Source organism: Oryctolagus cuniculus, chromosome 9 (assembly GCF_964237555.1).
Source record: "Oryctolagus cuniculus chromosome 9, mOryCun1.1, whole genome shotgun sequence".
Taxonomy (NCBI): domain Eukaryota; kingdom Metazoa; phylum Chordata; class Mammalia; order Lagomorpha; family Leporidae; genus Oryctolagus; species Oryctolagus cuniculus.
Window position 1 is genome coordinate 122,779,367 of NC_091440.1, and position 27,310 is coordinate 122,806,676.

The window sequence follows — 27,310 nt, forward strand, 5'->3', positions numbered from 1 at the left end:
GTCATCACCCGAGGCTCCTGTCATGAGCTGCCAAGGCTATGGAAGCCTCTTGAGTTCACCAACTCCAATCTTATTTAGACAAGGCCATAGTCAAAGTGGAAGTTCTCTCCTCCCTTCAGAGAAAGGTACTGCCTTCTTTGATGGCCTGTTCTTTCAGCTGGGATCTCATTCACAGAGATCTTTCATTTAGGTCTCTTTTTTTTTTTTTTTTTTTTTTTTTTTTTTTTGCCACAGTGTCTTGGCTTTCCATGCCTGCGAAACTCTCATGGGATTTTTTAGGCAGATCTGAATGCCTTAAGGGCTGACTCTGAGGCCAGAGTGCTATTTAGGGCATTTGCCATTCTATGAGTCTGCTGCAGCATCTCCAATTTCTAGAGTATCTTCATTATCCCAGAGACTTTGTACCCATTAAACAGTAACTTCCCATTCTCTTCTCCTCCCTGAACCTCTGGAATCCTTATGAATTTCCTCTCCATCCTTATGAATTTTCCTATTGATATAAAAGGAATCATTCAGCTTTTTTCATTTTGTGGTTAGCTTATTTTATTCAGAATGTTTTCAAGATTTATCCATGCTACAGCATGGATATTATTATTATTCTTCATTATGCCTGAACAATATTCCATTGTATAATGGGCCAAATTTTAAAAACTCAGTCATCTATTGATGGACACTGGGTTGTTCCCACCTTCTGGCTATTGTAAGTAATATTCTACTGACCACTGGTGTACAAAAAGATATGCTCAAATCCCTTGGCAAATTTTGGAAAAATAAGGTATGATTAGCTCTTGATCTTTGAATGTAATATACCAACAAAATTGAATGGGTTTCCATTTTTTGTTACCACCAATGAATTTTGGCTTATTTTACTCTTCTTTATTTTTTAAAAGTTGATATTCGGTGGAAAATTCTCACTTCCCTCTTCCTTACATCCCCAGAGAGTATATACCTCATCTCCCTGTACTACATAAATACACACAAATCAAATTAAACTGGGCATCAAGATGTGGGCAGGATATTTTCTGATGCTTTGAAGCAATCATACCTTCTAACTACAAACAAGATCCACATGAATAATGGCGTATTTCATTATTTTTCAACTTCTATACCATTGGTAGGTATAGAACAAGACATCTATAGAATAAAGAGGGATAATGGTTAGGGGAAAAGGTAGTCTTATCATATTATTTAAATAAAACATTTTTGTTTCTTTGACATTTCCTACCCATGGGATTTTTTACATAATGTCACTTGGTGAAGGCAAAGACTATTTTGGCTAAATTTCAGGTAAGTGTAAGCTAGTTTAAAAATTCCCAGTGACTTACTCCATAGAAATTTGGTCCATTTTTATAGTAAAGAGGACGCTGAGTTAATTTACATGTCAAGAAGAATGGTTCCAAGTATAGAGAACAGGACAGATCACAAGATTCATAATTCCCAACAGATGAGCCTTTGGGAATGAATTTGTGGAAATGGCACAAGTTGTAGTCCTAATAGTTGGGCAGGGTATAAAAGATTGAAATCACCCCAGGGCACTTCATGTGAACAAAATAAAGACTATGCTGGTTTTGTTTTTGACCACTGTTGTTGTTCTTAACTGCTTAGAAAACAAACACTTTGACTTTTCCACAACTTAAGAAACAACTACAATGAAATCCCGAGGACCTGTTTTCTTTTAGAAAGCATCTTCTTGAGTGCCACTGTCTTCCCATGGTGTTCAAGGTGGACTGTGATATGCTGAGCATCCTTGCTTTCTCTAGACATGGATATTATTGTCCTGAACAAAAAAGTCAAATGGTAATGCAGAGTGAAGTGTAATTCAGAGTGGAAATATGCTGCAAGTATTATAGAAATATGAATTAGCATTGTCTAGAGTCATTCCCGTCAAGCTTAAATTAAGATCTAGAAGCAGCAGGTCTTGAGTATACCCATGGAAGGAGGGAATTAATTCTTTCTGTGATACCTCAACTTTTGCCAAGGTGAATGGATTATTCTTTTTTTTTTTTATCTCCTGCTAACTCAACTTGGTAACATGTATACTTGTTTAGGTTACAATTCTAATGCGGATTTATGATGTTTCTTTGACTTCTAAGCAGCTTTGCTATTTCATTAGCTGGCATGGGTACTGTTTATTATCTTAAATATGAAGACAAAACTAGTTCTGAGGTAACTGATTTACTCATCTACTTCTAATTTTATTATTTTTTTGAAAGGCAGAGAGACAAAAGAGAGAGGGAGGATGGACGGGGAGGGAGGGAGGGAGGGGGGGAGGGAGGGAGAGAGAAAATTATCCACCCACTAGTTCCCTCTCCAAATTCTGACAACAGCCTGGGCTTTACCAGGCTAAAGTCAGGAACTAGGAGCTCAGTCCAAGTCTCCCATGTGGTAGGCAGGGACTCAACTACTTAAGCGATCACTTAATTTATCCCAGGCTGCACATTAGCAGGAAGTCGCAATATGAAGTGGAGCAATGACTTGAACTCAGGCACTCTGATATGGGATGCAGGCATTCCAAGAAGTATCTTAATAGCTGTACTAAATGACTTCCCCGTTTATAAATGTCCACATCCTTCATTTCCTTCTTGGGGTACTTGTTTACTGCCTAATCATCTATTTCTTCAAATAGCTAAGAGATGCCCCAGACTTCGAAAAAACCAAGTAGCACCCTTAGACTGTGATAGATGAAAAAGAAAGCTTTAGTTCCTGTGAGCCACTGGCTTGAATCTCTGGTCAAATGCTGAGCAGATGGTCTCCCGCCCAAGGTGTTGTGCTCTCGACCTCTTTTATGCAAGGAGAACTGCGGACAACAGCTGCTCAGGCCTTTAGTGTTTTTTAAACTATGGGAAGTCTTTTCCCATGTAGTGGGGAGCCCAGTGAAACTGGGACAATGAGAACACACTTTGAAAGAAGGAGGTTGTGGCAAACAAATATTTGTGAAACTTCAACCAACTGGAGGATTCTGGAAATTGGTAGACTACAAGTGCAGGGATTGGAGGAACACACCACAAAGCAGAGACAGAAAACACTGACACTGGAAATGGAACCAGAACGGCTATAGGGAAGTTTCCCTTTTGAGAATAGTTCAGAGTGTTAGTCCCTCTTTCTGGGCTGCTAAATTCTGACTCCTCTCTAACAAAAACTAACACCAGGAGAAATTGCCGTGGAACATTCTCATCGAGGTGACAAGAAAGGGCCCTTGGAGGCCGAGAAGAATATCCTGTTGCTGGACCACCCAGTTTGGACCATCCAGAGCAGGAAGAGACAGGCAGACACAGCCCAGTTCGTGGGAGGACTCCACTGCCGGTGCTCTAAGAGGGGGGTCCGAGACTAGACACAGAAGTGCCTCTCCCTTATAAAACTTTCTGTAGACTTTGAACTTAATATCCTGTGTTTGTGATTTTGGTGCTTTCTAGGGATCCTAATGCAACTGCTTATGTGACAAGACCCAATTCTGGGGGCTGGCCTTTAGGTACGGCAGGTTAAGCCATTACTTGGCAAAACTGGCATCCCATACTGGAGTGTGTTTTTGGGTCTCCAGCTGCTCCACTTGCAATCCAGCTGCCCGTTAACGTGCCTGGGAAAGCAGCAGCGGATGGCCCAAGAGCTCTGTGGGAGGCCAGGATAGAGTTCCTGTCTTCTGGCTATAGCTTGGCCCCTTCCTGGCCATTACTGCCATTTGGGGAGTGAACCAGCAGATGGAAAGGGTTTGTGTGTGTGTGTGTGTGTGTGTCTGTCTGTCTCTCCCTTTCTCTCTCTGTCACTCTGCATTTCAAATAAAATTAACCTTTTAAAAAACCCAGCTATGTCCTTCCCTTTTTATTCTCTAAGAGCCATCTGTGTCTGAAATGCAGTTTTGCATCTGAGACATCACACACACACACACACACACACACAGAGTCCATAATACGCTACAGAACTCCCACATATTCTTGACAAAGCACAAGGGGTCTTCAAAAAGCTCACAGAAAATTTATATTATGAAAAAAACTATGTTGGGCCTCCAAAAACTTTCATAGCAAAATAACCTAATTTTTCATTTAATTGTCACAGATTGTTTTGAATTCCTTTCATGTTGATGAAAAAGAGCTTTTGAGAGTCACAACTCTGAGTGCATTGCGTGTTTTTAGTCAGCTAGTGCAAGCAAGGCACTAGCAAAGACCTCTGAGACTGAACTTGATTTCCCTGTGCTTGCCTTGCACTTGGCATTCTATTAACTAGCAGTTACAGAAGTAGGACCTGAATCTGATTTGCAGTAGAGAAGAAGCCTTAAGGTTCTCCTGGCAGCCAACCCTTTCTTATGTGAATGAATAGTTCTCCTCGTCCTACTTCCAAATAGTGTGGTGTGCTCTCCTACCAGATACGTTGGAGGCGGAGCAAGAAGACAGACACTCCTAAGGCCTAACTGGTAGAGTTATGTGAAGGGCACTGGCATGAGGCTGATTCTCTGGTCTCAACACTGCCACTTACTGTCCCTGTGACTTCAGGTGAATTATTCAATCTCACTGAGCTAAAGTGTCTTCAACCATTCAGTGGAGATAATATCAGCCCAGCCCTGTCTACCACGTGGGCTCAGGCAGGATACCGTGAAAGCCATGAAACAGTACACCAGTGAATGGCACCGCAAGTCGTGAAGGGATGCTCACACACACCAGCAAGTACCTAACACAGGATGGCTTCGTCTCTGGACAATTCTCCATGAACAAATACCATAGATTTCCGAGCCGAAGGCGGCAGACAGGTGATTCACTTACACAGAGGTACAATGAATGAGTAAAATTCTGCCCCCAGGGAGCACTTCAGAAATATTCTGAATATTCTGAAGGCCATGGCTGGCCAGTCCAGCAGGGAGCACCACATGGCCAGGGAGGTATCTCAGGCGGTCGTAAACTATCTTTAGAGGCTGCAAACTTCTCTAGAACAAGTTTGGTTCAAGAAAGGATCAAAGCTACCAAAGAATCTGCCACAGAGAGGTCAGTGAACAGAGTTCTGACCACTATAATTAAATAAAAATAATATCCAAGGGTAAAAAATAAAGGCTAAAGACTTTCACCAAAATCATAGGATTCAGTATCCACTGAGATGATTCAGAACATTTTTTTCCAGCCCAAAAGAACCATTTTTGGTATAATAAAATGTACCCTTTCTAATTCAAATGCAGATTTAATATTTCAGTAGAATTTCCTACTGGCTGTGAAGTTACAGGTAACTGCACTGTAGAAGCACGAGAGGTGCTGAAGCCTGTGCATATCCCAGATCTCATCCTCTGCATTTTGCCTGCATGCCACTAATGCCAGTGGCAACTCCAGTAACTGGATCTCAGTGTACACTGAACCCAGCACCTTTGGGAGCAGGAATTATATCCATGGAACCAAGGCTGGATTCTCCAGCTCTTTGCGATTAAAAACACCTTGGGTTTACTTCTGGCTCCACAGTTAACTACTGGTTAATTTTAGTAATTCACTTCTTTGATTTCAATTTTTTTAAAATTACTTTCACGTTATTTGAAAGGCAGATGAGAGAGAGGGATGGGGGGGGAGGGAGAATTGATTGATTGATTTTCCAACTGCTGGTTCACTTCCCAAATGCCTGCAATAGCCAGCCGGAAGTCAACCCAGGTCTCCGAAGTGGGCGGCCATGACCCTAGTGCTTGAGTCATTGATGCCTTCTAGGGTCTGACTAGCAGGAAGATGGATTAGACGGGGAGGAGCTGGGACTCGAACCAGACACTCTGATATGATATGCAAGCATCCCACGTGATGGCTTAACCACTGCACTAAATGCCTGCCCTGACTTTAGTGTTTTCTCTCTACCATCAAAAGCCTGGAATGAGTGTCTTCACAGACCCCAGGTTCTATCTGCAGTGTCTGAGCAGAGAGTTTCTACCAGCAGCACTGTGGCTATCGCATTTTCACAAAGTTGGGAGTTCAAGGATATGAAGCTACAGTGGAGAATGGACTTGTAGGTGACCTTCAGACAAAGAAGCAGCTGATGATTAGGGAGAATGAAGGCAGAGACACGCTGAAGTGAACTGGACAGCCGTGCCAGCAGGGAAGAGAGGACAGGTCGGAGCACACACTGAGGGAAGCTGGTGGACCACAGGGAGCCACAGGCTGTGTGCAGAATTCAGCCCGTCTGCAGAGTTCAGCATATGAGGGGTTTTCACAGCGTTCATGGAAGATGGAATTAAAAGATGTTTATTTTGGTGCAGAACAACTTTGAAATCTGTTCTCACCAGAAGTGTTGAAAAAGGTCATGAAAAATGTGTGTCATCTTTGAGATGTGATGACTTTGAGCGGCCCTTGTTCTGAATGTTGACGGACCGATTTCTTTATTTTTCCATGCTATCTGTTGAACTCTTCACTTAATGTAGGGTTAGTCCGATGAGTGCAAAAATTAATTGAAAATTGATCTTTGTATAATACAAAAATGGGAATAATAGAGGGAGGAGAAAAAGGTGGGAAGAATCACTATGTTTCTAAATTTGTATAGGTGAAATGTATGAGGGTTTTATACTTTAAATAAAAGGTTTCTAGGTAAAAAAAAGTATCATAAGAAAACAGATTTCAATTTTTTTACACATCAAAGTAAACTTATTTTTAAAATTCTATTCTCCATGAATGTTTGAAGCACCCTCATGTGGAGAAGTTAGAGTTCAGGTAGCTGTAGTTTCCACTTTAAACCAAGGAACGAACTAAAGGCCTAGCCAGAAAAAAAAAAGAGCACGAAAACTTATAAATAGATCAGTCATGGACTTGAACTACAGACAGGGACTGATCCAAAGGAATCCCTGGCCAACACCATCACCTTGTCATCAGCTTTTAGGGGAGCAGCTTAAACTCAGTCACTCAGCACACAGAGAAATGCCTCTGCTGAGATCTTCCTAGGTTATGTGAGACGTCATCATCCTGAAAAGGACGAGGCAGCACAGGGCGTGACTGCTTAGATGACGTCAAGTCATGGGCAACCAGTAGAGGCCAGAGTCCCTCCCCTTGAACCAATACAGCTGCAAGGCTGTTTTCTGAGGATATGGAGACTGGATTTTAAGGACTCATAACTTCTCCGATAAGGATAAAATGAGGATATGGGAGAAAGGGTAAAGACGTGATATTTCCTCCTTCCCCATTCTTAGAAAGTCTATCATTCCACAAGTCAAAAACAGGTTGTTCTAAAAGCAACATATATATTCATCATAGAATTTGTGATTACAGAATCCACGAGTACAGTAACAGTTCACTTTTTAATGGGTTTTAAATACTTGTCTGCAAACTGTTTTAGTCTTTTTTTTTTTTTTGAGGGGGGAAGGGAAAGCAAATTTGTGATTCTGTTACTTACTTTTAGAGTTTGGAATTGACTATCTATTGCTTGGTAACTTCGATTTCCTCTTTTTTCCATTCCCTGAAAATAAAATTTTATAAAAGGAGATGAGCTGAGAAAGGAAGTTCACTTCAATATTCCAAAAACAAACAAACCCTAAAATAAGGTAGTAACAAAAGGATTTTCTTTCATTTGAAGTAGAAGCCTATAGGCTAGGGACTGTCTTTAAAGGAGACTTGAGCCATGTGGCTTAAAAACTACTTGAAAATGACTGTTTGCTAGTAAGGCCAGAGTCATTTGAACAGGGAGTATACAAGACAGAACTTATCTAAATTTTGAGAGAATAGATATCCATCTTGGAAGATACATTTTCACAAACAGGGGTTCAGAAAATGATTTGACTGCCCTCTAAATGTTCTTACAGCCTGTCTATGCTCTCAAGTGCCACAGTGACAAGGCAGCTGGATGAAGTGTGATGCCTGGGGAAGAATATGGACCCAAATTCATGGACACCCGGGGGAGCTGCCAGCCCTGCTGGGTTAGTCAGTCCACATTAATGAGGACTCATTGACAAACTCGGAGGCTTTGTCACCCACAAAGGCAGTTGTCCCACAGTATCCACAGGTGATCAGTTCCAGGATTCTCTGTGGATACCAAAACCCACAGAGGGTCAAGTCTCTTGTAGATGAGACCATCAAAAATGCAATGGAAAATGAAATCAAATGATAAACTGGTTATATAGCCATTTTTTTAAAAATCCAAGAATATAAATATAAAATGGTATAGTATCTGCATATAACTGACACATATATGCTTGTGTGCTTTATATTTTTAAACTTATTTTCTATTTGAAAGGCAGAGAGACAAAGAACTCCCATCTGCTGGTTGCCTGCAACAAACAGGAGTGGACCAGGCTGAAGCCAAAAGATAGGCAGGACCTCAATCGCTGTCTCCCATGTGCCTTCCTTCCAGGGTGTGTATCAGCAGGAAACTGGAATTGGGCACAGAGCAAAGGAGCAGATGCAGGCACTCAGCCATGAAATGAGGTTGTCCCCAGTGGGGTCAACAATGGCATCAAGCACCTGCCTCTCCTATATCCTCTAAGCCATCTCTGGATGCCTTATATACACAATACAATGCAAATGTTATGTGAACATTGTTACATTGTCTTGTTTAGGGAGCATGTTCATGCAGACACAATTTATTATTATTTTCCTGTATATCTTCAACCACAGTAGACTGAATGTGCAGATTCACAGCCCAGTGATAGGAAGGTCTGACTGCTCTTAAGCAGGGATTTTGTTTAAATATAATTTCCATATATGAAACTAGTGTGTCAAACTTAAATAGTGCTAAATCATATGATCCCACGTACAAATTATCAGTAAATCAGACGTGAGCTGCTACTTTAAAAACTCCCTACTCACATCTAACCTGTTTTCTATACAAGCTAAGAAGAATTGTCAAATTAAACTGCTAGTATTTGATCACAAATAAATGATCTCCCAAAGCTGGAGGTGCAAATGTGACCTAGCGGGAAGATGAACAAAAATGCAGCAGTTCTGGTTAGCAGAGTGATGTTCTTAGCCACCTCCAGGTCTCTGCATCTAATCAACTAGGGTGCCTCTTTGCCCACTTCAGTATAAACTTCCTGAAAAGTCAGTGATGAATGTGGGCTAGAATTAAGATCCGAAGAGATTTTCCTCACTACTGCAGTGGCTCGGGTGTAGGAACAGCGTAACTCATTCCTTCTCATCTTTCAGAGAAAATTCGTTGGCCTGAAACAGACCTTGTAAATATTTCATGGGTGTCCTTCCAACCTGACGGCCCGAGGATAAAGGTTTTGATTGCACCCTGGCAGCTTGTTCTGGAAGACACAAAGTCCTGTGGAGTCAAAAGCATTGGTAGAAAATTCCCATCCACTTAACTTCTTGGAATTTAATGCCAGGTTGACAGAAGTGGTGGGGTTTATGTGTTCATCCTGGCCAATTGATAACAGTTTCTTGGGTTATTTGGGCCTGAAACATTTAGCACCAAGTAACTTTAATCTGAATACTCTGATTTCCTGAAATAGTATTTTTTGACTTGTGTGAAGAAATGGATCACTAATGACATTTATTTACAGTGATGAAGTTGTAAGGTTTTATAACTAAATGGCAATTTAAATGCACTGTAAACATGAAATGTTTTGACATAAGATTTGTAGTAATGATGCTACTCAACTAGGACTCTGTTATTGGGACTAATAACTTAAAATTCTCTGTTACACAATCAAGAAATCTTTGTTTCAACCCTAAGAGGAGACATGCAGTAGGACTCACTGGTTTGTTCTTTGCGGGGGCGGGGGGGGAAGTCCTGTAGAAATATGATGATGTTGCAACCAGCTTCCTGTTAAGGCACAAAGTAATGGCTCCAGCGGTTAGGTCCTGGTCACCAGCGTGGGAGACCCGGGTCGAGCTCCATCCTACTGGCTCTGGCCTGGCCCAGTCCCCACGCTTGTGGAAATTTGGGGAGTAAATGAGTGGATGGGAGTTCTTGTTTTCAATCTCTCCCTCTCCATCTTTTAAATAAAATTGAAAATAAATGAACTAAAAATTGTATTTTGATCCATACAATTTCAGGTTATATAGTGGACTAGTGTTGCCACACATCCGTATATATAATATTAACGTTCTGCCTACTCACAGAAATGTGATGTTAGACATTCCAAATTCTTACTGTGATATACTGAACTGTGCAATACAGGCACAGATCAATAAAAATAACAGACATTAATCTGAAGAATACATAAAACATGATCTTAAATCTGTATTGGAAACAATTCCATCTAGGAAAAAAAACACTTTCATCCCAAGACAGATAAGTCCAATCTATTGAACTATGACAAGTAATTGCCCACAATCCAACATTAATAAAATTCCACAAATGTGATCTTACTGTAGAGCTTACAATGGTGAAATTTTAAACGGTCCATTCCTGCATTAGATTTTCTATGTTGTGGTTTTATTTATTTTATTATAGCGGCTTGACTTTGACTATGTGACTTTGCAACACTCGGAAATGAAGAGGCATCGCTTCTCGGCCTTTTGGCTAAGATCAAGTGTGGAAATGAAGAGGCACTATTATCTGTGCTATAAACATATGCACGGAAGACAGAAGCAGCTGAAAAGTCCCCAGTTAAAACAAATCCCACCTCCATACACAATATGGATCACAGATAATAGGAAAAATACATTGCAAAGTGTGCAACCAGGGAGCATTAAACACTGAACATAACCACAATGTTGGCTTCAAACACTGTCTGTAGACACTATGTTCAGATTAGTCTGTGCTATTTAACCTGAGTTTTAGGAGACTACCAACGTTGTCCACAGTCAGCATGCGATTCTTGGCAAGGGGGAAGCACGTGGTCTCTAGGCCCCGGGGACACCTGCCACCCAGTGCACACACAGCTGCTTTGCTGAGGGCCTGCACCTTCCAGCTGCTCTCAGCACCACGCCTCTGGGCCCTCCACAAGTCAGGTGCCTCAACATTATCTCCCAAAACCTGTCTTGTGGGGAGCAACTCGGACTAGACTAAGTTCCTGGAATTAAGACTTATTCTATGCATCTGCTCTCCCACAATATGGTGCTGGGAGAGGAGTAAACAGCTTCTACGCAGCTGCCTCCAGTTCGACCAATAACCTGCAGGAGCTGATCCTGCTCCTGATTGGAGGAGAGCAGCGTACTCGGCGTGTGGGTAGCAGAGTTGGGATTGGTGGAAGAGGACTATAAAGGAGGAGAGAGACGACATGCACCAGGAACATCTAAGGGGAACATCCGGATAACATCTGAGCAGCCCCCGAGAGAGAGCTGGCCAGCGGTGTGCCGCTCCCTCGCGGAAGTGGGGAAAGTGGCAGGGGGAGCCGCCCTTCCACGGAGGTGGAAGGATCGGCAGCCAACCTGGGAAGAACCAGCAGCAAACCTGGGAAGGGCCAAGCAGACGAAAGAACAGCACAGGGTCCTGTGTCGTTCCTCCGCGAATGGGGGAGTGACACTGTCTTGTGCATTTTTCTAAACTTTTAAGGCAAAAAAAATTGGAACATACCAATGAAAGATACAGCCAAACCTGTACACCTATCACTCCATCACCAGTATTTTGCCAAATTTGCACCAAACAGGTCAAAAACCACAGCACAATTGAGAATGACTCAGCGTCTTCCACTCCTTCTGTATTCAGATTTATCTAGCTGTCTTGGAAAAGTCTCTTCTAGTTGTGGTTTTTGTTTTCTTTTTGACCAGTAGCCTATTAAATGAAACTAATCCTGAAGGGGCAGAAATGCTGTGTGGCCATCCGGCTCAGACACAATGATCCAACGTAACAATGGCGTAAATGAGATGCTTTCTCTCCCACTTGGTAGTCTGGAGTTGTGCCAACACGGGGCACCTAGCAGGGCTCTTCCAGACTCCACACATGGCTTAACCCGGGTTGAAAGATGGCAGCCCCAGGCCCTGCTGTCAAGTGGCAGGGATGGCACAGGGTGCACATACTCCAAGGGCATCATCCAGTGGTTGCATGCACAGCTTCTGTTTGCCTTCCATTGTAAAGAATGTGGGCGCATGGTCCCGATGGCGGCAACAGAGGGTGAGGAAAACGGGCCTTATTCTTGGTGGCCATGTGTCTGGGCTTCCCTGCATCTGTTGTTTTTGTGTTTGAAGGAAGAATGACTTGGCAGTTGCATTTGGCCATCTCTGCCATAAGGTATTCCTGGAAATGACTGAACTATGTCACACTATACGACATTAAATTCCCAACTCATTGTAATGTAATGATAGCCTTTTTAAAATAAAAGATTTATTTATTTGAAAGTCAGCATGATGCAGTAGAGGGGAGAGTGAGAGACAGAAGAGAGAGAGAGAGAGGTCTTCCATCTGCTGGTTCACTCCTCAAATGGCTGCCACGGCCAGATCTGGGTCAGGCTGAAGCTGGGAACAAGAAACACTATTCTGGTCTCCCACATGGGTCACAGGGACCCAAGTATGTGGGGGCCGTATTCTGATGCCTTCCCAGGTGCATTAGCAGGGAGTTGGATCAGAAGCAGAACAGCGGGACATAAACCAGGCCTCCAATATGGGACACCAGTCTTGCGAGTGCTGGCTTAACCCACTGTGCTACAACACCAACCCCAATGATGGGATTTTATTCATGGTCAGACTATTTTGCCTCTACACTAAATAAGACTCATGCCATTAATATTCATTTTGAGTTCTTCAACTTTTTTTTTAGGTTTTCTTTTTATTTCTTCTCAGGGTATGAGCTGTCAGGGCTCACTGCTGTAATCATGCTTTCTTTTCTTTATAATTTTTCTTTTTTTGTCATTGGATTTTGAAAATCCACTTGTAAGAATGACACACATGGAGGTAAGTTCGTAAGTCATGATAGCACAGCATGATGAAAACAGTAACACTTCCCCATGAGCACCATTCAGGTCGAGAAGGGGACCCTTGTATTTCAGAGGCACTTTTTGTGTGCCCTCCAAGAGTCAGGACTTCCTTCTAACCTTTGACGCCATGGTTCATTATTGTATTTTTTTTTTTGACAGGCAGAGTGGACAGTGAGAGAGAGAGAGACAGAGAGAAAGGTCTTCCTTTTCCGTTGGTTCACCCCTCAATGGCCATCGCGGCCGGCACATAGCACTGATCCAAAGCCAGGAGTCAGGTGCTTCCTCCTGGTCTCCCATGCGGGTGCAGGGGCCCAAATACTTGCACCATTCTCCACTGCCTTCCTGGGCCACAGCAGAGAGCTGGACTGGAAGAGGAGAGCAACCGGGACCGAATCCGGGGCCCCGACTGGGACTAGAACCTGGGGTGCCAGCGCTGCAGGTGGAGGATTAGCCTATTGAGCCATGGCTCCAGCCAGTTTTGTATGTTTTTGAATTTATATATGTGGAGTCACTGAATATACATTCCTTCTAATGTCACATCTTTCTCAGTATCATGCCTCTCAGATTCATTGATGATACTGTACATAATAGCAGTGCATTCATTATTTATTACTCACAGGATCATATGAATACATCAATTTATTTATCCATTATGTTTTTGGTGAACAATTGGGAGCCTTTTGCTTCCAGCTCACACAAGTACAGTTGCTGTGCCTACTACTGTATGTATCTTTCAGAGCATACATGTATATATTTATTAGGCATATGTAGGTCCTAGAAATGCAAGTTTATAGAGTAACTGGGAATGCATATATTCATTTTTCTTGTCTTATTGTACTTGGATTTCTAGTACATTACCAAATAGAAGTCATCATAAAGAGATTTATTGTCTTTCTCTGGACCACAAGAGAAAAAGTTTAATGATTTCACCATTAAGTAGGATAGCTTGCTTTCGCATTTTTCCTAACTATCATTTTTTAGATTAAGAAAATTCTTTCTAATCCAAGTTTCTCAGGATAATCTCTAATGGAAGGATACTGAATTTTATCAGATAATTTTTCTATTCCTATTGATATTGTTATATAACATTCCTCTTTATTCTGTTAAGGCAATATATTTTATTAATTTTCAAAGCTCAAACCTTGCATTCTTGAAATAAACTCAACTTGTTTGTGATGTATTATTCCCAGATAATCCATGTATAAAAGAAGATATTGCATTGAAAATTATATACTTTGAACTGATTGACTTGAATGTATATCTATCATGTACTAAATATGACGTTCTTATAATATTCTTATAGTTTTTGACCTAGTTTATAACAGTTTGATTTATTAGGTCTAATATAAACTATTTTTGCAACCTCAGAAAAAAAACAGAATTTCAAGTATTTTAACTCCAGTTAGACTCCTTGAAATTTCTGGACTATTGAAGCTATTATGGGTTATAATTTGTCCTCCAAAAATATGGTGAAGTCCTAACCCTGGGAACCTAGGAATATGACATTATTTGGAAATAAGATCTTTGTAGATGTAGTTAAGATGATTCCACATTATATTAGTAAAGGCCCCAATTCAACGACTGGTGTCATTATAAAGAAGAAGAAAAGAACTGAGTACAGGCACATACTAGTCAGGGCCAAGGGAGGACAGAAGCAGAGATCAGCACAATGCATGGGCAGACCAAGGAATGTTAAGGGATGCTGCCAACCAAGAGATGCTAGGAGGGGGCAAGAGAAGGTGACCCTCCAGAGCCTTCAGAGACCACAGCCCAACTGATGCACTTATTTTAGACTTTCATCTCCAGAGCTGTGAGACTATCAAGTCCTGCCTTAGACGCCAAGTGTGCAGTAACTTGTTAGCCCTACCTGGGAACCTGATACAACTGTCTTGCACTTAAGTTCTACATAAATGTTAAACCCTGAATTAAAATATGAGCATTCTTCTATATGATAAGTAGTCATGTGCTCACTGTGTTCCGTTTTCACTTTCCATCACTTCACCCTCATATTCCTGCATCCATCTGGAATAACTGCCTTGCTACTCGAGGTATTTGCAGCAGTATTTCCCAAGTGTGGGTTGGCTGTGGATGAATCCCCTCCATTTTCATTTGCCAATAAATGTTTGAATTAAACCTTCACCTTTTGCTAGATATAGAACTCTGAAATAGTAGTGCATTTAGTATATGGAAGATACAGTAACTTTCATTATTCAGGTCTTTGAAGGTTTATTATGATGCACCTACGTGTGATTTTCTTTGTGTTTATACTGTCGGATATTTCTTGTTCTTGATGCTGTGGTTTGATGTCTTTCATCAGTTTTTGAGAATTTCCCCCATTATTTCCTTAAATGTTGTTATGCTCCAATCTCTTCATTCTCTCCTTCTGCGACTGAAATTGCAACTCTGCTCAACCCACTTGTCCTTAGTTTTGTTTTAACCTCCTTTGTTCTTCCTTTATCTTGTCCTTCTTCCCGGCTTTCCTTCCTAGGCTTTGGAATAATTGGTACTCCACTTCATTTCTCCATGTGCATCCAAAATTCTCATTAAAACACCAATCTAATTTCATGAGACACCCGTCTTCTTTCCTGTCTGTCCTCCACCCAGCATATCCTAAAAAACTAGTATGTGTCATACCTCGGGCATGGGGCAGGTATTGAAACAGTGTGCAAGATGAAGCTATTCCCATCCTTTTAGCACTCACTCATCTAGTGATAAAGAGAATGTACAATAAAGTACAATAGATGCACTGATTGATAGGGGAACTCTAAGAAGTTACTAGGAAAACACACAAGGAGCACAAAACTCGTATGGAATGTGGCCAAGGATGGATCCTTTAGAAATAGTTACACATCAGTGGAGGCTTTAAAAATAAATTGTTAATGTGAAGAGGAGAGAGTGAGAGAACATATGAAGGCCTAAAGGGAGTTGGGGAATGTTTGAGGAACTGAAAGAACTTCAGATGGTTCAGGTCCAGAATGTAAGAAGATAAATGCATGAGAGAAAAGCTGGCCCAGTCTACAAAGATGCCTGATTTCACTGGTTTGGACTTCATCCTGAGGACAATGGGAGAGAAACACAGATTTTTAAATAAAGAAGAGATGGTGATGATATATAAAATAGTGTGATTGGTTAGATGTGGGAGCTGAGAAGGGCAAAGGAATAAAGAAAGATTTTCAGACTCAGCCCTTAAGGCATTTGGATCTGGCGGAAAAACCCATGAGAGTATTTCAGGCATGGAAAGCCAAGACACTCTGGCAAAAAAATTGAAATGACCTAAATGAAAGATCTCCGCGAGTGAGATCCCAGTGGAAAGAACAGGTCATCAAAGAAGGAGGTACCTTTCTCTGAAGGGAGGAGAGAACTTCCACTTTGACTATGACCTTGTCTAAATAAGATCACAGTTGGCGAACTCAAAAGGCTTCCATAGCCTTGGCAACTCATGACAAGAGCCTAGGGTAACTACTGACGCCATAAACAAGAGTGTCAGTTTGTTAAGTCAACAACAGGAGTCACTGTGCACTTACTCCTCATGTAGGATCTCTGTCCTTAATGTGCTGTACATTGTGATTTAATGCTATAACGAGTACTCAAACAGTATTTTTCACTTTGTGTTACTGTGTGGGTGCAAACTGTTGAAAGCTTTACTTAATATATGCTAAATTGATCTTCTGTATATAAAGAGAATTGAAAATGAATCTTGATGTGAATGGAAGGTGAGAGGGAGTGGGAGAGGGTAGGGTAGCGGGTGGGAAGGAAGTTATGGGGGGGAAAAGCCATTGTAATCTATAAGCTGTACTTTGGAAATTTATATTCATTAAATAAAAGTTAATAAAAAGAGATTTTCAGGTTATCTTGGGTTCTGAATGACATTCAGTTAGCTATGAGAAAACATAAAGTAACACAATTTCAGGGAACAATTTTGAACATTTTGAGGAAGAGACACTTGTAGGGCATCCATGGAGAGATTATAAGTAATCAGCCTCATCAATCGATAATTCAGAACAGAGGGTAGGGCTGGACATACAGATGTTGGACTCTTTCCTACTCCATTTCTTTTTTCTCATTGCTTTCAGAGTTCTCTTTCAAATACAAATCTAACATGAGATACTTGCTTAAAAATCACTGGTGTCTCCTCATTACCTGGATGATACAGCTGAAACACTAACATGGTGGTGTGAAAATACCTCTAAAATCTAGTTCCTATCCAACTTTCCAGGCTAACCCTCAACATCTATCCATACATTTCAACTGGGAATAATTGATCACTATTCCCTAACACAAAGTTTACCCTCATGTTCTCATGCTTTTAACCCGGGCTCTTTCTTCGACACAGAATGACTTGCCCATCCTCCTTTCAACCTCTTCATCCTTCAGGATCTTAATTCAAATGCTATCTCCCTCTGCATTAGTCTGTAACACATAAATCCCAGGTATGTTCACATGTGTGCATGTGTACACACACGTACTCCCGATTCTTCCCTGGAGTAAGTATCATTTTGACTTACTTGAGGCTAGATCAGGCCTAGTTGACCGAGACGTGGGCAGTCCACTCAAGCTTCTTCCAGGAGTGAACGTGTCATATGGTTCAATCAGAGGAGAGTAGGGATGCGCAGAGACAGAGGGACTGTGGCACCAAGGGCTGTGGTTGGGGAAGAGGGTTGGTGGGATTTCCTTTTCTCTGTTAAAAAGAAAAAAGCCCAACTTGAAATCAAGAGCCATTCTCTGCAGTGACAACAGTGCTAAAGGCACAGTCAAATCCAAAGCACGTTTCAAGACCAAGAGAAGGCGGTTTTGCCAGCCCTGTGGGCAGAGCTCTTGCTATACCAGAGAAACATTCACCTACAAAGGAGTAACGTATTCTGGACCTCGATCGAGATGGAATCCTTATGTGCCCGCCCTGCACCAGGACCTGGGTCACTTCTGGACCTCTCCGTAGCCACCTTGCTCTGACAGTAATGCCAAGGGAAAGGAAGTGGCTCGGTGATCTCAGGATGTGCCACCAATATCGCCAGCCTGTGCTGTCCCTCCAGTATGTGCCTGCCCACTCTGTTTCCATGCTTTTCACATGAGTCCTATTCTGGATCAATTTTTTAAACCACAGTTGACTTATTTATCCTATATCTGTCACCCAATCATTTCCACAAGCTCAGTTACTGTGGGAAGGATTCAATAAAAACCACCAAAAAAAAAAAAACCCAGATACTTACCTCTTGAGAAAATGTTGATCTTGCTCCACCTCATACGTTGAGGTAGCTTTCTTAGGCTGGTCTTGTTTATCTTTAGCTACTGAAGTTGTAGACATTGTCCATCGAAACATGTGCCTTCGGAATGTCGGAGTGACTACTGCACATCTGTCAAATTCTATGTCAGTTTCTAATTTTTCCCATGCTTGCTTCCAGTGGATAGGGGTATACCAGGCAATGGCCTAATGAAAATGATTTTGTAATAAAATTTGATTTTTAAACTTATATTTACTTATTCAAAAGGCAGAAAAACAGAGAGATGGAGAGAGAGAGAGAATTCCCATTCTCTGGTTTATTCCCCAAATGCCTACAACAGCTGGGCCTAGATTAGGCCAAAGCCAAGAGCCAGAAACTCAATCCAGGTCTTTCATATGGGTGGCATGAATTCAACTACTGTTTCCTCCCAGAGAGGCAAGAATCTGAACTCAGAAACTGAGCTGGGAGTTGGACCCTCGCATTCTGATGTGGCATGTCATCAACCTAAGTGGCATCCTAACTGCTGATCCAAATATTTGCCCCTTCTTGTTTTTTTTATTTTTAATTTATACAGGGTCAGCACTGTGGCATAGTAGGCTAAGCCTTTGCCTGAGGCACTGCCATTCCATACAGGAGCCAGTTCATACCCTGGCCGCTCCTCTTGTGATCCATCTCTCTGCTTATGGCCTGGGAAAGCAGTAGGGGATGGAGAAATTTGGAGAAATGTCTGTTCAAGCCCTTTGCCCAGGTTTTTTTTTTTTTTTGACAGGCAGAGTGGACAGTGAGAGAGAGACAGAGAGAAAGGTCTTCCTTTTGCCGTTGGTTCACCCTCCAATGGCCACTGCAGCCAGCGCGCTGCAGCCAGTTCACCGCACTGATCCGAAGGCAGGAGCCAGGTGCTTCTCCTGGTCTCCCATGGGGTGCAGGGCCCAAGCCGTTGGACCATCCTCCACTGCACTCCTGGGCCACAGCAGAGAGCTGGACTGGAAGAGGGGCAACCGGGACAGAATATGGCACTTTGCCCAGTTTTAAATTGGGTTATTTGTTTTTCTGCTATTGAGTTACAAAGGTTCTTTATAAAGTTTCGATTTTGATCCCTTATCAGATATGTGGCTTGCAAACATTTTTTTCCTGAACTGTAGGATGCTGTTTCCATTTTTTGACTATTTTCTTGTCTGCACAGAGGCTTTTCAGTTTGAAGTAGTACCATTTACTTAGTTTTCCTTTTGCAGCCTTGGGTTTTGGTGTGATATATTTTTAAAAAACCTACTGTCAAGGCTAACATCAAGGGACAATCTCCTTATGTTTCCTTCTAAGAGTTTTACATTTCTGGGTCTTTTGTTCATTTTGCTTTTTTTGTTTGTTTTATATATTTATTTATTTGAAAGAGCTACAGAGAGAGAGAGAGAGAGGCTCACACAGAGAGATCTCCATCTAGATCTCGGTCTTCTATCTGGACACTCCCCAGATGGCCACCACCACAGGGGCTGGGCCAGACAGGAGCAGTGGGGACAATGCCCACATGGGATACTGCCATCACAGGTGACAGATTTACCCACCACGCCACAGCTCCAGCCCCCTTCTACTCATTCTGAATTGCTGTTTGTGTACAGTGTTAGATAGGGTGCAACATACTTTAAAAAAAAACACCCTGTAATTATCATTTAACTACCATTTGGATTAGTGAACCACAGGCTGAGGATGCAGCAAGACAAGCTGGCCTTAGTTTCTACTTTTAAAAATGACAAGCTGTACCATCTCTGGCAGGCCAGCCATCTGCTGCGTGTATAAGATGGAAGGGAGTGATGGGGAACTGCTTGTAAAAGTACTAAAAAACTTGGGTCAGCCACTGAATCGCATCGCTGTAAAGATCTGTACAATAGTCATTGTACAATTAACGCGTTCACATGGTAAACACTGAAACAAATACACCGTGTGCGTGTGTGTGTGTGTGTGTGTGCGCGCGTGTCCTCACATGTTGATGTCTTATTTGAGATGGAGAAATGAGCAGAAGTAGAGACATGAAAAAGAAGGCATGTTCTCAGGCTCTCGCCCTGGGCAGGAGTATTAAGTACACTCACAAGCACTAATGCTGGTGTTTGCTTTGTGGCATATGCACAACATATATGTGCAAAAATTATTCAGCCAAGTCCTGCATAGGAATCACACATCTCTCCAGCAGGGGAAAATTAAGCACCAAAGTATGCCTGAACATTCTAATTATTCTTCTGGTCTTTCGTTGATAAAATTAAGGGTTTGAACTTTGTGCTCTAAACTTGGAAAAAAATGCCCTGGGTGCCTTGACAAACTAAATAGACATAAAGACTACACACAACAAGCTCAGCTACAGTAGGCCCACTGTAGGAAAGAGAAACACAAAGTCTTTTTTAAAAGAACAGTAAAAAAAAGTCCTGCTTTGGTGCAGATCATTCGTTAGCGATTCTCTTCTTTAGTAGCTGAAACAGTACCATTTACATTGAAAATATGTTGACCTTTGTAGTGAGATTTCTTACATTGTATGCCTGTCCTAGACAAGATTACTTTTTGTCCCTGTGATGTTGGCACATAAAAGCATTTGATGACAATGACAAAAATGTAATAAAATTTAACCTCACCTCCACAATGTCGGCCACATGGACCCTGTAGACTATTCTTAGCGCAATAGGAAAATTCTTGCATGGTTTTATTTTAGCTCTGTAATTTTCCTAATTGTGTGACCTGGAGCAAGCCATTTAACTTTCCAAGTCCCATTTTCCTCCTTTGTAAAATTCCTAAACAGGACTGGGAGTCCAATAAAAGAATGCAAATATAAATAACCTATCAGTGAGCTCCTAGCACATAGGAACGGACTGTGGTCCAAGCCCAGATCTCTCATGGCAGACAAGGCATTGAGGGGGAGCCAGACACTGAATAAATAAAGGCTAACCATTAACTTTCTGGCATGTAATGAGGAGGCTACAAATCTGATAGCAGGGACCACAGTGTGACTGGTGGAAAAAATCTAGTCCTGTTTTAAGAACCCATAGACTCCTAGAATCCTGATGCCATCAGGAACTCCAACGTGTTCCTGGAAGATGGAATTAAATGGTGCAAAATATTTTGACGTCCATGTATTTGAGGAATATTCAGAGTTCATGAGAAATGCATGTTATGAGCAAACTATACATGGATTTCAAATTTGCAGAAAAATAAACTTATTCTTTCACCCACTTTTCTGCAAAATTTTGGCAGTGCCTTTGTACTTAATTTCACAGTAAATAAAGTACAGTCCCTTCATAAAAAGACTGTAAACTCATTCAGATTATTAGACTCTTGGGAGTAAATATGATGTCTCAATCCATGCTCTAGTCCCAGTACTTAGCACCACTCTCTGAATAGAGAAGAATCTCAATAACTATTTGAGAAGTGAATAGATGACTATTAACAGGCCTTTATGTAGTACTTTCCTTATCCAGCTCATCAAGCTAAATACTACACACAGAAAATTTATCTGTGACAGTGGCTTCTCAGAATTGCAGACCATCAACAACACTTTTGGCCAGTGTGCTAGCTCTTTGGCACTTTGACATCGGGAAGAGGGTGCTGATGTGTAACAGTATTTAGTGCTGATTCTATCCAAGCTTTTAAGGCTGGAAAAGTAACTGGGTGAACTAAGAAGCTAAGAGGAGCACAGAGAGGAGTATCCACTGCATGAAGAATCACTGCCAAGCGCCCGACACTGACTTCACCATTAGGCTTGCATAGGATTGTTGTGCAGTCCGGGCTCGTTCTGAATCTGTCTTGTTCCTTCCAGAGAAAATCTGGTGGTGGTTGATGCTTCGCTTCTGACGCTGCTGCCCATACCTGTAGGAAGATGCTTTCTTAGTGACAAATGCCAGTGGAGTTCCGTGTAGGTTTTGTAAATGTCATTGGGTGATGGCAACAAAATCTTCCTGAACAGATGAGTTGTTCAAATATAATGACTGCAGATCCGGCCAGTGGCATAGCAAGTACAGTCACTGACTGCAGTGGGGGCATCCCATATGGGCGCCGGTTCTAGTCCCACCTGTTCCACTTCCAATCCAGCTCTCTGCCATGGCCTGGGAAAACAGTGGAGGATGGCCCAAGTGCTTGGACCCCTGCACCCACAAGGGAGACCTGGAGGAAGCTCCCAGCTCCGGTCATTGCGGCTGTTTGGGAAGTGAACCGCTGGATGGAAGACCTCTCTCTCTCTTTGCCTCTGCTTCTCTGTAACTCTGCCTTTCAAATAAAATAAATAAATCTTAAAAAATATAATGACTGCATGATATATGATATCAGACAATGTAACACCCAATAGTTACTATACATGGCATAAAGATATGCATAAGAACAATGGAGGGATCTTCTAGTATCAACCAATTATCTTCCCCTATCATTTTAGAATTATATTAGCTTGGTTTTGGGATAACAGAATTTCATTTTTAAAGACCTATTTATTTGAAAGGCAGATGCATACACACACATACACACTGAGATAGAGAGCAAGAGAGAGAAAGATCCCATCTGCTGGTTCACTTCCCCAAATGCCTACAAAAATCAAGGCCGGGCCACTCTGAAGCCAGAAGTCTAGAACTATTCCAGGTCTCCTCTATGCGTGGCAGAGATCCAAGTTCTTGAGCCATCATCTGCTGTCTCTTAGGGTACACTCTAGCAGGAAGCTGGGACTGGAAGAGGTAATGGGACTTGAACCCAGAAACTCTGGCATAGGATGGGAGTGTCCCAAGTAGTGACTTACTGGCACCAAATACCCTTCCTGGGAACAAAAGGATTCTATACAAACTAAAATAAAACTGAGGAAATTTAATTATGGCTATTAATTCACCTCCAGAGGATGGAGAAAGTGGTATGATTAACAACAACAGACGGAAGTCACATCTTCTGTAGCAATGTGTGATGATGAGACTACAGGGCTGAGCCACAGGCTGCCAGAGTGAGCTGAGTTTCTCCTTGACACCCCTCGTTCATAGTGTTTCTGTCACATACTCACTGTCACTGTGGAATTGGCCTGCATTACAATGTTCGGGAGGAATCGGTACAAGGAGAGCGCTTGTCCATTCACGTTTTGCTGCAGAATATGATTTCCAATGTCTAGTTCTTTGTCACGTGAAGCATTGATGAGCCTTACGAATAAACCCTGCACATTGACTTCTGCTATTTTGATATCACCAAGAGAACTAGAAAATAAAATGCAAAGATCATGAAAAGATTATCTTAGGCTCATTTCCAGAACTGACTTATAAATATGCTTTGAAAGGTGTCTCCATGTTGTACTACCTAGAAATATTCTATTTCATAGCAACCTAAAACAAATGGCTTGATCTCCTGGTTCCGTTTATTGCTGCAATAAAATGACTTATTTCATGTAAAACAATGAAGGAAAACCTCAAAGTGCCTCAGGTGTCAAGGAATGAATACCATGAGAAGGTGTGATTTTAACTATTTAAATTTCCTATTGTTGAAGATAAAACTACTCAGTTGTGAAAAATCTTAAAGGAGGATCAGGTGACAAGCCATTGGGTTGACATGAGAGAAAGTGACTGTGGACACGAGAAACATGAAAACATCATTCAAAGTAAGATGGCATTTTTTACCTTCTAACTTGTGTCAAGAGTTTCGAGTCTAGAGTTCCAAGGACCAGGTTCATCACTTATATAATGGCATTTTTTTAAGAGTATGGGCCACAACCTTTAGCAGATCATGAAATCCCTTTGGTGGGTTAGATCAGCATTTTAAGGATAAAATATACTTTCACCAATGATATTCACCTAAATGACTATGTACCAGGCACTTAAAAAATACATATGAAAGACACTTATCAGGTTCATAGAAAGCGAGTATCATGAAAAAACTGCAGGCAGGTGGATTTCAAAGTTTTTTGCACCAAAATAAAATCTTTTCATTCCATTTCCGCCACAAACTTTGGGGAACAGTCTCATGCGTCCATGTCTGTGCCTCCCTCATCTGTCTCCATCCACACCAATATTTGCACAATTTCTTATCTACAGTTCCAACATTCAAATGAGAAAACAAAGAAAAAGTTTCAAGTATTTGAAGCAAAAGCTGACCCAAAATTGAAGTGAGGTTATTTATATTCTTCATTCAAGGTTTGTGTGAATACACTTATATTTTACTGTGGAAGATTAATGTTTGATCTTTTTTTTATTCTCTAAGCTCTGAGGGATGTTATACAACATGTTTCGTGGGCATCACATTATTTTCCTAAAATTATTCAAAGCCTTCATTTGGAAATGAATTAGTCTTCAAATACTTTGATGAAGGCATTGTGGACTCACTTTATTCTCACAATACCATGCATAATTTTCATTAAAATATGTCTACATATTTCTTATTGAAGGTCACAATCAAAAACCAATGTGAAGAACACTGCGCTTTCTTGTTTATTTCTCCTAACAACCCTGTGAAAAAATGTTATTTTTAGTCTCATTTCATAGATACACTTAAATTTAGAAAGATGCATTTTTCCCAAGTCATTCAACCTGTTGGCCAAGTCTGAACAGGTCTCTCTCTCTCTAATCCTTCACAGTTGATCTGTGACTCAGTTCTGTTGATTCTACCTCTTTAGTGACTTCTCCATCACAATGGCTGCAATCATTGTTAGACTCCCACCATCTCTGTGTGGCATGGTATCAACACTCCCATGGGTTTCTTGAGCCCTGCCCCCTCCTAATCATCCTCCACCCTCCTTTTTGTTTCCAGAGCAATCTTTGTACAATCCAGATCTGACACTGCACTTCCCCGCTGGAAATCCTTCAGGGTTTGAACATTTCCTGCCAGAGAAAACAAGGCCCAGGTAATCTGCAAGTTTCTAGTCTCTCTCTCCCTGCTTCCTACCCCGTGCTCCAAGTCTCAGAAAGAGCACAATTTTCATGCCACTGTGTGCTTCACTCACTGCCTATGCGAGTGCCGCTCCTTCTTCTTCTTCACAGTCTTGCTTTCACTTCAAATTTTCAGACTTCCAAACTTTTTTCAGTATCATGGGTAGAACATGGTAACTCACTGCTATTTTCTTTTTCCCCAATTATAGGGAAAAACCATCCATGCATACTTTTAATAATATACATTTTTCTAAGAGCTTTTCGAAGACCCCTTGTGTGCAAGGATTTTGAATTTTTTGTATCAAAATAAACTTATCTTTTACTTCCATTTTCCTTGAAAATATATTTTAGGCTGATTTCTAACCACTGGTTCTCTGTGATTAGGTTTGCATATTGTCTTTTGAGAATATTCCAGTTCAATAATTATTCTGCTTTATCACATGCACTTTTAGACCCATATACTGAAATAGCAATTTCCTTAATTGAAATTTTTTTAATTCCCAGAACTTGCTTCTGATTATTTTTAGTTTCCAACTCTGTGCTAAGATTTTTATATTGTTATTTAACTCATTGTTATTTTACAGTTCCTGTCAGATGATCACAATTTCTGGACATCCTATGGCTATTTCTAGTATCCATTTTCAGTCTTGGTTTTTACTCAACTTTTCTATTACATTCATCTTTTTATTTAGTGACTAGTATTATAGGTTTAAAAAGTCCAGAGAAAATTTGAGGTTCTGTGTTATGTTTAATCACTCTAGACAATGTTTCCTTTGTCTCTGACAGGCATGCAAATTGAGGGAAAAAATCACTTTAATTGAATCAAGGTGTGAAATGATTTGCACTAGGCTGGTCTATTTTGGATATGTTTAGGTATATAGCCTTACTATTGGATATGCCCTTCTAAGTTCCAAATGAAGGCACAGGACAGTTTTCAATGATTTTCTTTCTTAACAAGCCCTGAATGCCAACCTTTATTCACATCATTCTATGATCCTTCCAAATTCCCCAACTTCTAAGCTTCTTAACTGCTGCTTTCAAATTAGCAAATGTGGTGGAGAAGGTGGCTCCAAACGTCCAGCTGTCACTTTGGGTTCCCATTCCTTGAGGAGACATTATGAGAAGAAAGAATATTTATGTCTATGACATTCCTCCAGACATGCAACAAAACTCCCCTGCACCCCTCCCTTTTTTTTTTTTTTTTTTTTTTTTTTTTTTTTTTTTTTTTTGACAGGCAGAGTTAGACAGTGAGGGAGAGAGAGAGAAAGGTCTTCCTTCCATTGGTTCATCCCCCAAATGGCTGCTACGGCTGGCGGGCGCACTGCGCTGATCCGAATCCAGGAGCCAGGTGCTTCTCCTGGTCTCCATGCGGGTGCAGGGCCCAAGGACTTGGGCCATCCTCTACTGCACTCCCAGGCCACAGCGGAGAGCTAGACTGGAAGAGGAGCAACCGGGACAGAATCCAGCACCCCAACCGGGACTAGAACCTGGGGTGCTGGCGCTGCAGGTGGAGGATTAGCCTAGTGAGCCACGGCGCCGGCCCAAACTCCCTTTCAAATAGTGGTCTCACTTCCTGATCCCACTGAATTGTATGAGAAAACCTGTTTTAGAGCTGTTTACTTTTTTTTTTAAATATTTATTTATTTATTTGAAAGTCAGAGTTACACAGAGAGAGGAGAGGCAGAGAGAAAGAGACAGGTCTTCCATCCACTAGTTCACTCCCAAATTGGCCAGAGCTGTGCTGATCCGAAGCCAGGAGCCAGGAGCTTCTTCTGGGTCTCCCATGTGGGTGCAGGGGCCCAAGCAAGGACTTGGGCATCTTCTACTGCTATCCCAGGCCACAGCAGAGAGCTGGATCAGAAGTAGAGCAGCTGGGACTTGAACCAGCGCCCATATGGGATGCCGGTGTTGCAGGTGGCAGCTTTATCCACTACGCCACAGCACTGGCCCCCCAGCTGTTTACTTTCAAAAAACTGATATAACAATTTCATTTTTTGCATTATTGTCACGATTTTTACTAGGTTGTCAGTGTAATATTTCACTCATCTTCAGCATCCCTGGAACACCTCGATGTCATCCTTATCTTAGTGAATTCTTTATGGAATGCTTTTGTTTTTTACAGAATAGGTTTTTGATTTTTAGACTTATTTTCTCTACCAAGGAGAATTATCACGATTTGTTTTTAAATAGATATGACCCCTGGGCTAGCTCAGTTATCCTTTTGTTATCATCCATACAATTGAATATTTACAGTTGCTTTTCAACCATCTCTCAATATTTAAGCATTTTTTATTCACTAATACTACATTTTTATTTACGCAAATAAGTGGAATAAATTAGCTTGTTTGAAAGAAAAAAAAAAACTTGTCCTTATCAGGGCACCTTTTTTTTCCTTCCTTTTGATAGAAGACCTAACAGTACAGGAAAACATCTACACAATACACGGAAACTGAGAGGCAGTTGCTAATCTGCCATCACACAGCCTTAGGAGTTATCTC

At 41.4% G+C, this 27,310-nt stretch overlaps 1 protein-coding gene across 4 annotated transcripts in view; it reads right to left on the bottom strand.

Moving 5' to 3' along the window:
- Positions 1–257: 257 nt before the first annotated feature.
- The window catches only part of LMNTD1 (lamin tail domain containing 1), a 47,950-nt gene continuing 20,897 nt past the window's right edge, over positions 258–27,310 (bottom strand). The window contains exons 5-10 of one of the 4 annotated variants that reach the window (XM_008259504.4): positions 22,964–23,150; positions 21,679–21,798; positions 17,944–18,161; positions 17,242–17,414; positions 7,333–7,395; positions 258–1,777 (exon numbers count right to left, since the gene is read on the bottom strand). In XM_008259504.4, coding sequence (XP_008257726.2) covers positions 7,352–7,395; positions 17,242–17,414; positions 17,944–18,161; positions 21,679–21,798; positions 22,964–23,150 — 742 coding nt within the window. In that variant the 3' untranslated portion in view covers positions 258–1,777; positions 7,333–7,351. Of the gene's footprint in view, positions 1,778–7,332; positions 7,396–9,041; positions 9,182–9,521; positions 9,875–17,241; positions 17,415–17,943; positions 18,162–21,678; positions 21,799–22,963; positions 23,151–27,310 lie in introns of those variants that run through there. The other 3 variants (XM_051850350.2, XM_051850347.2, XM_051850348.2) reach the window with 3 other exon arrangements.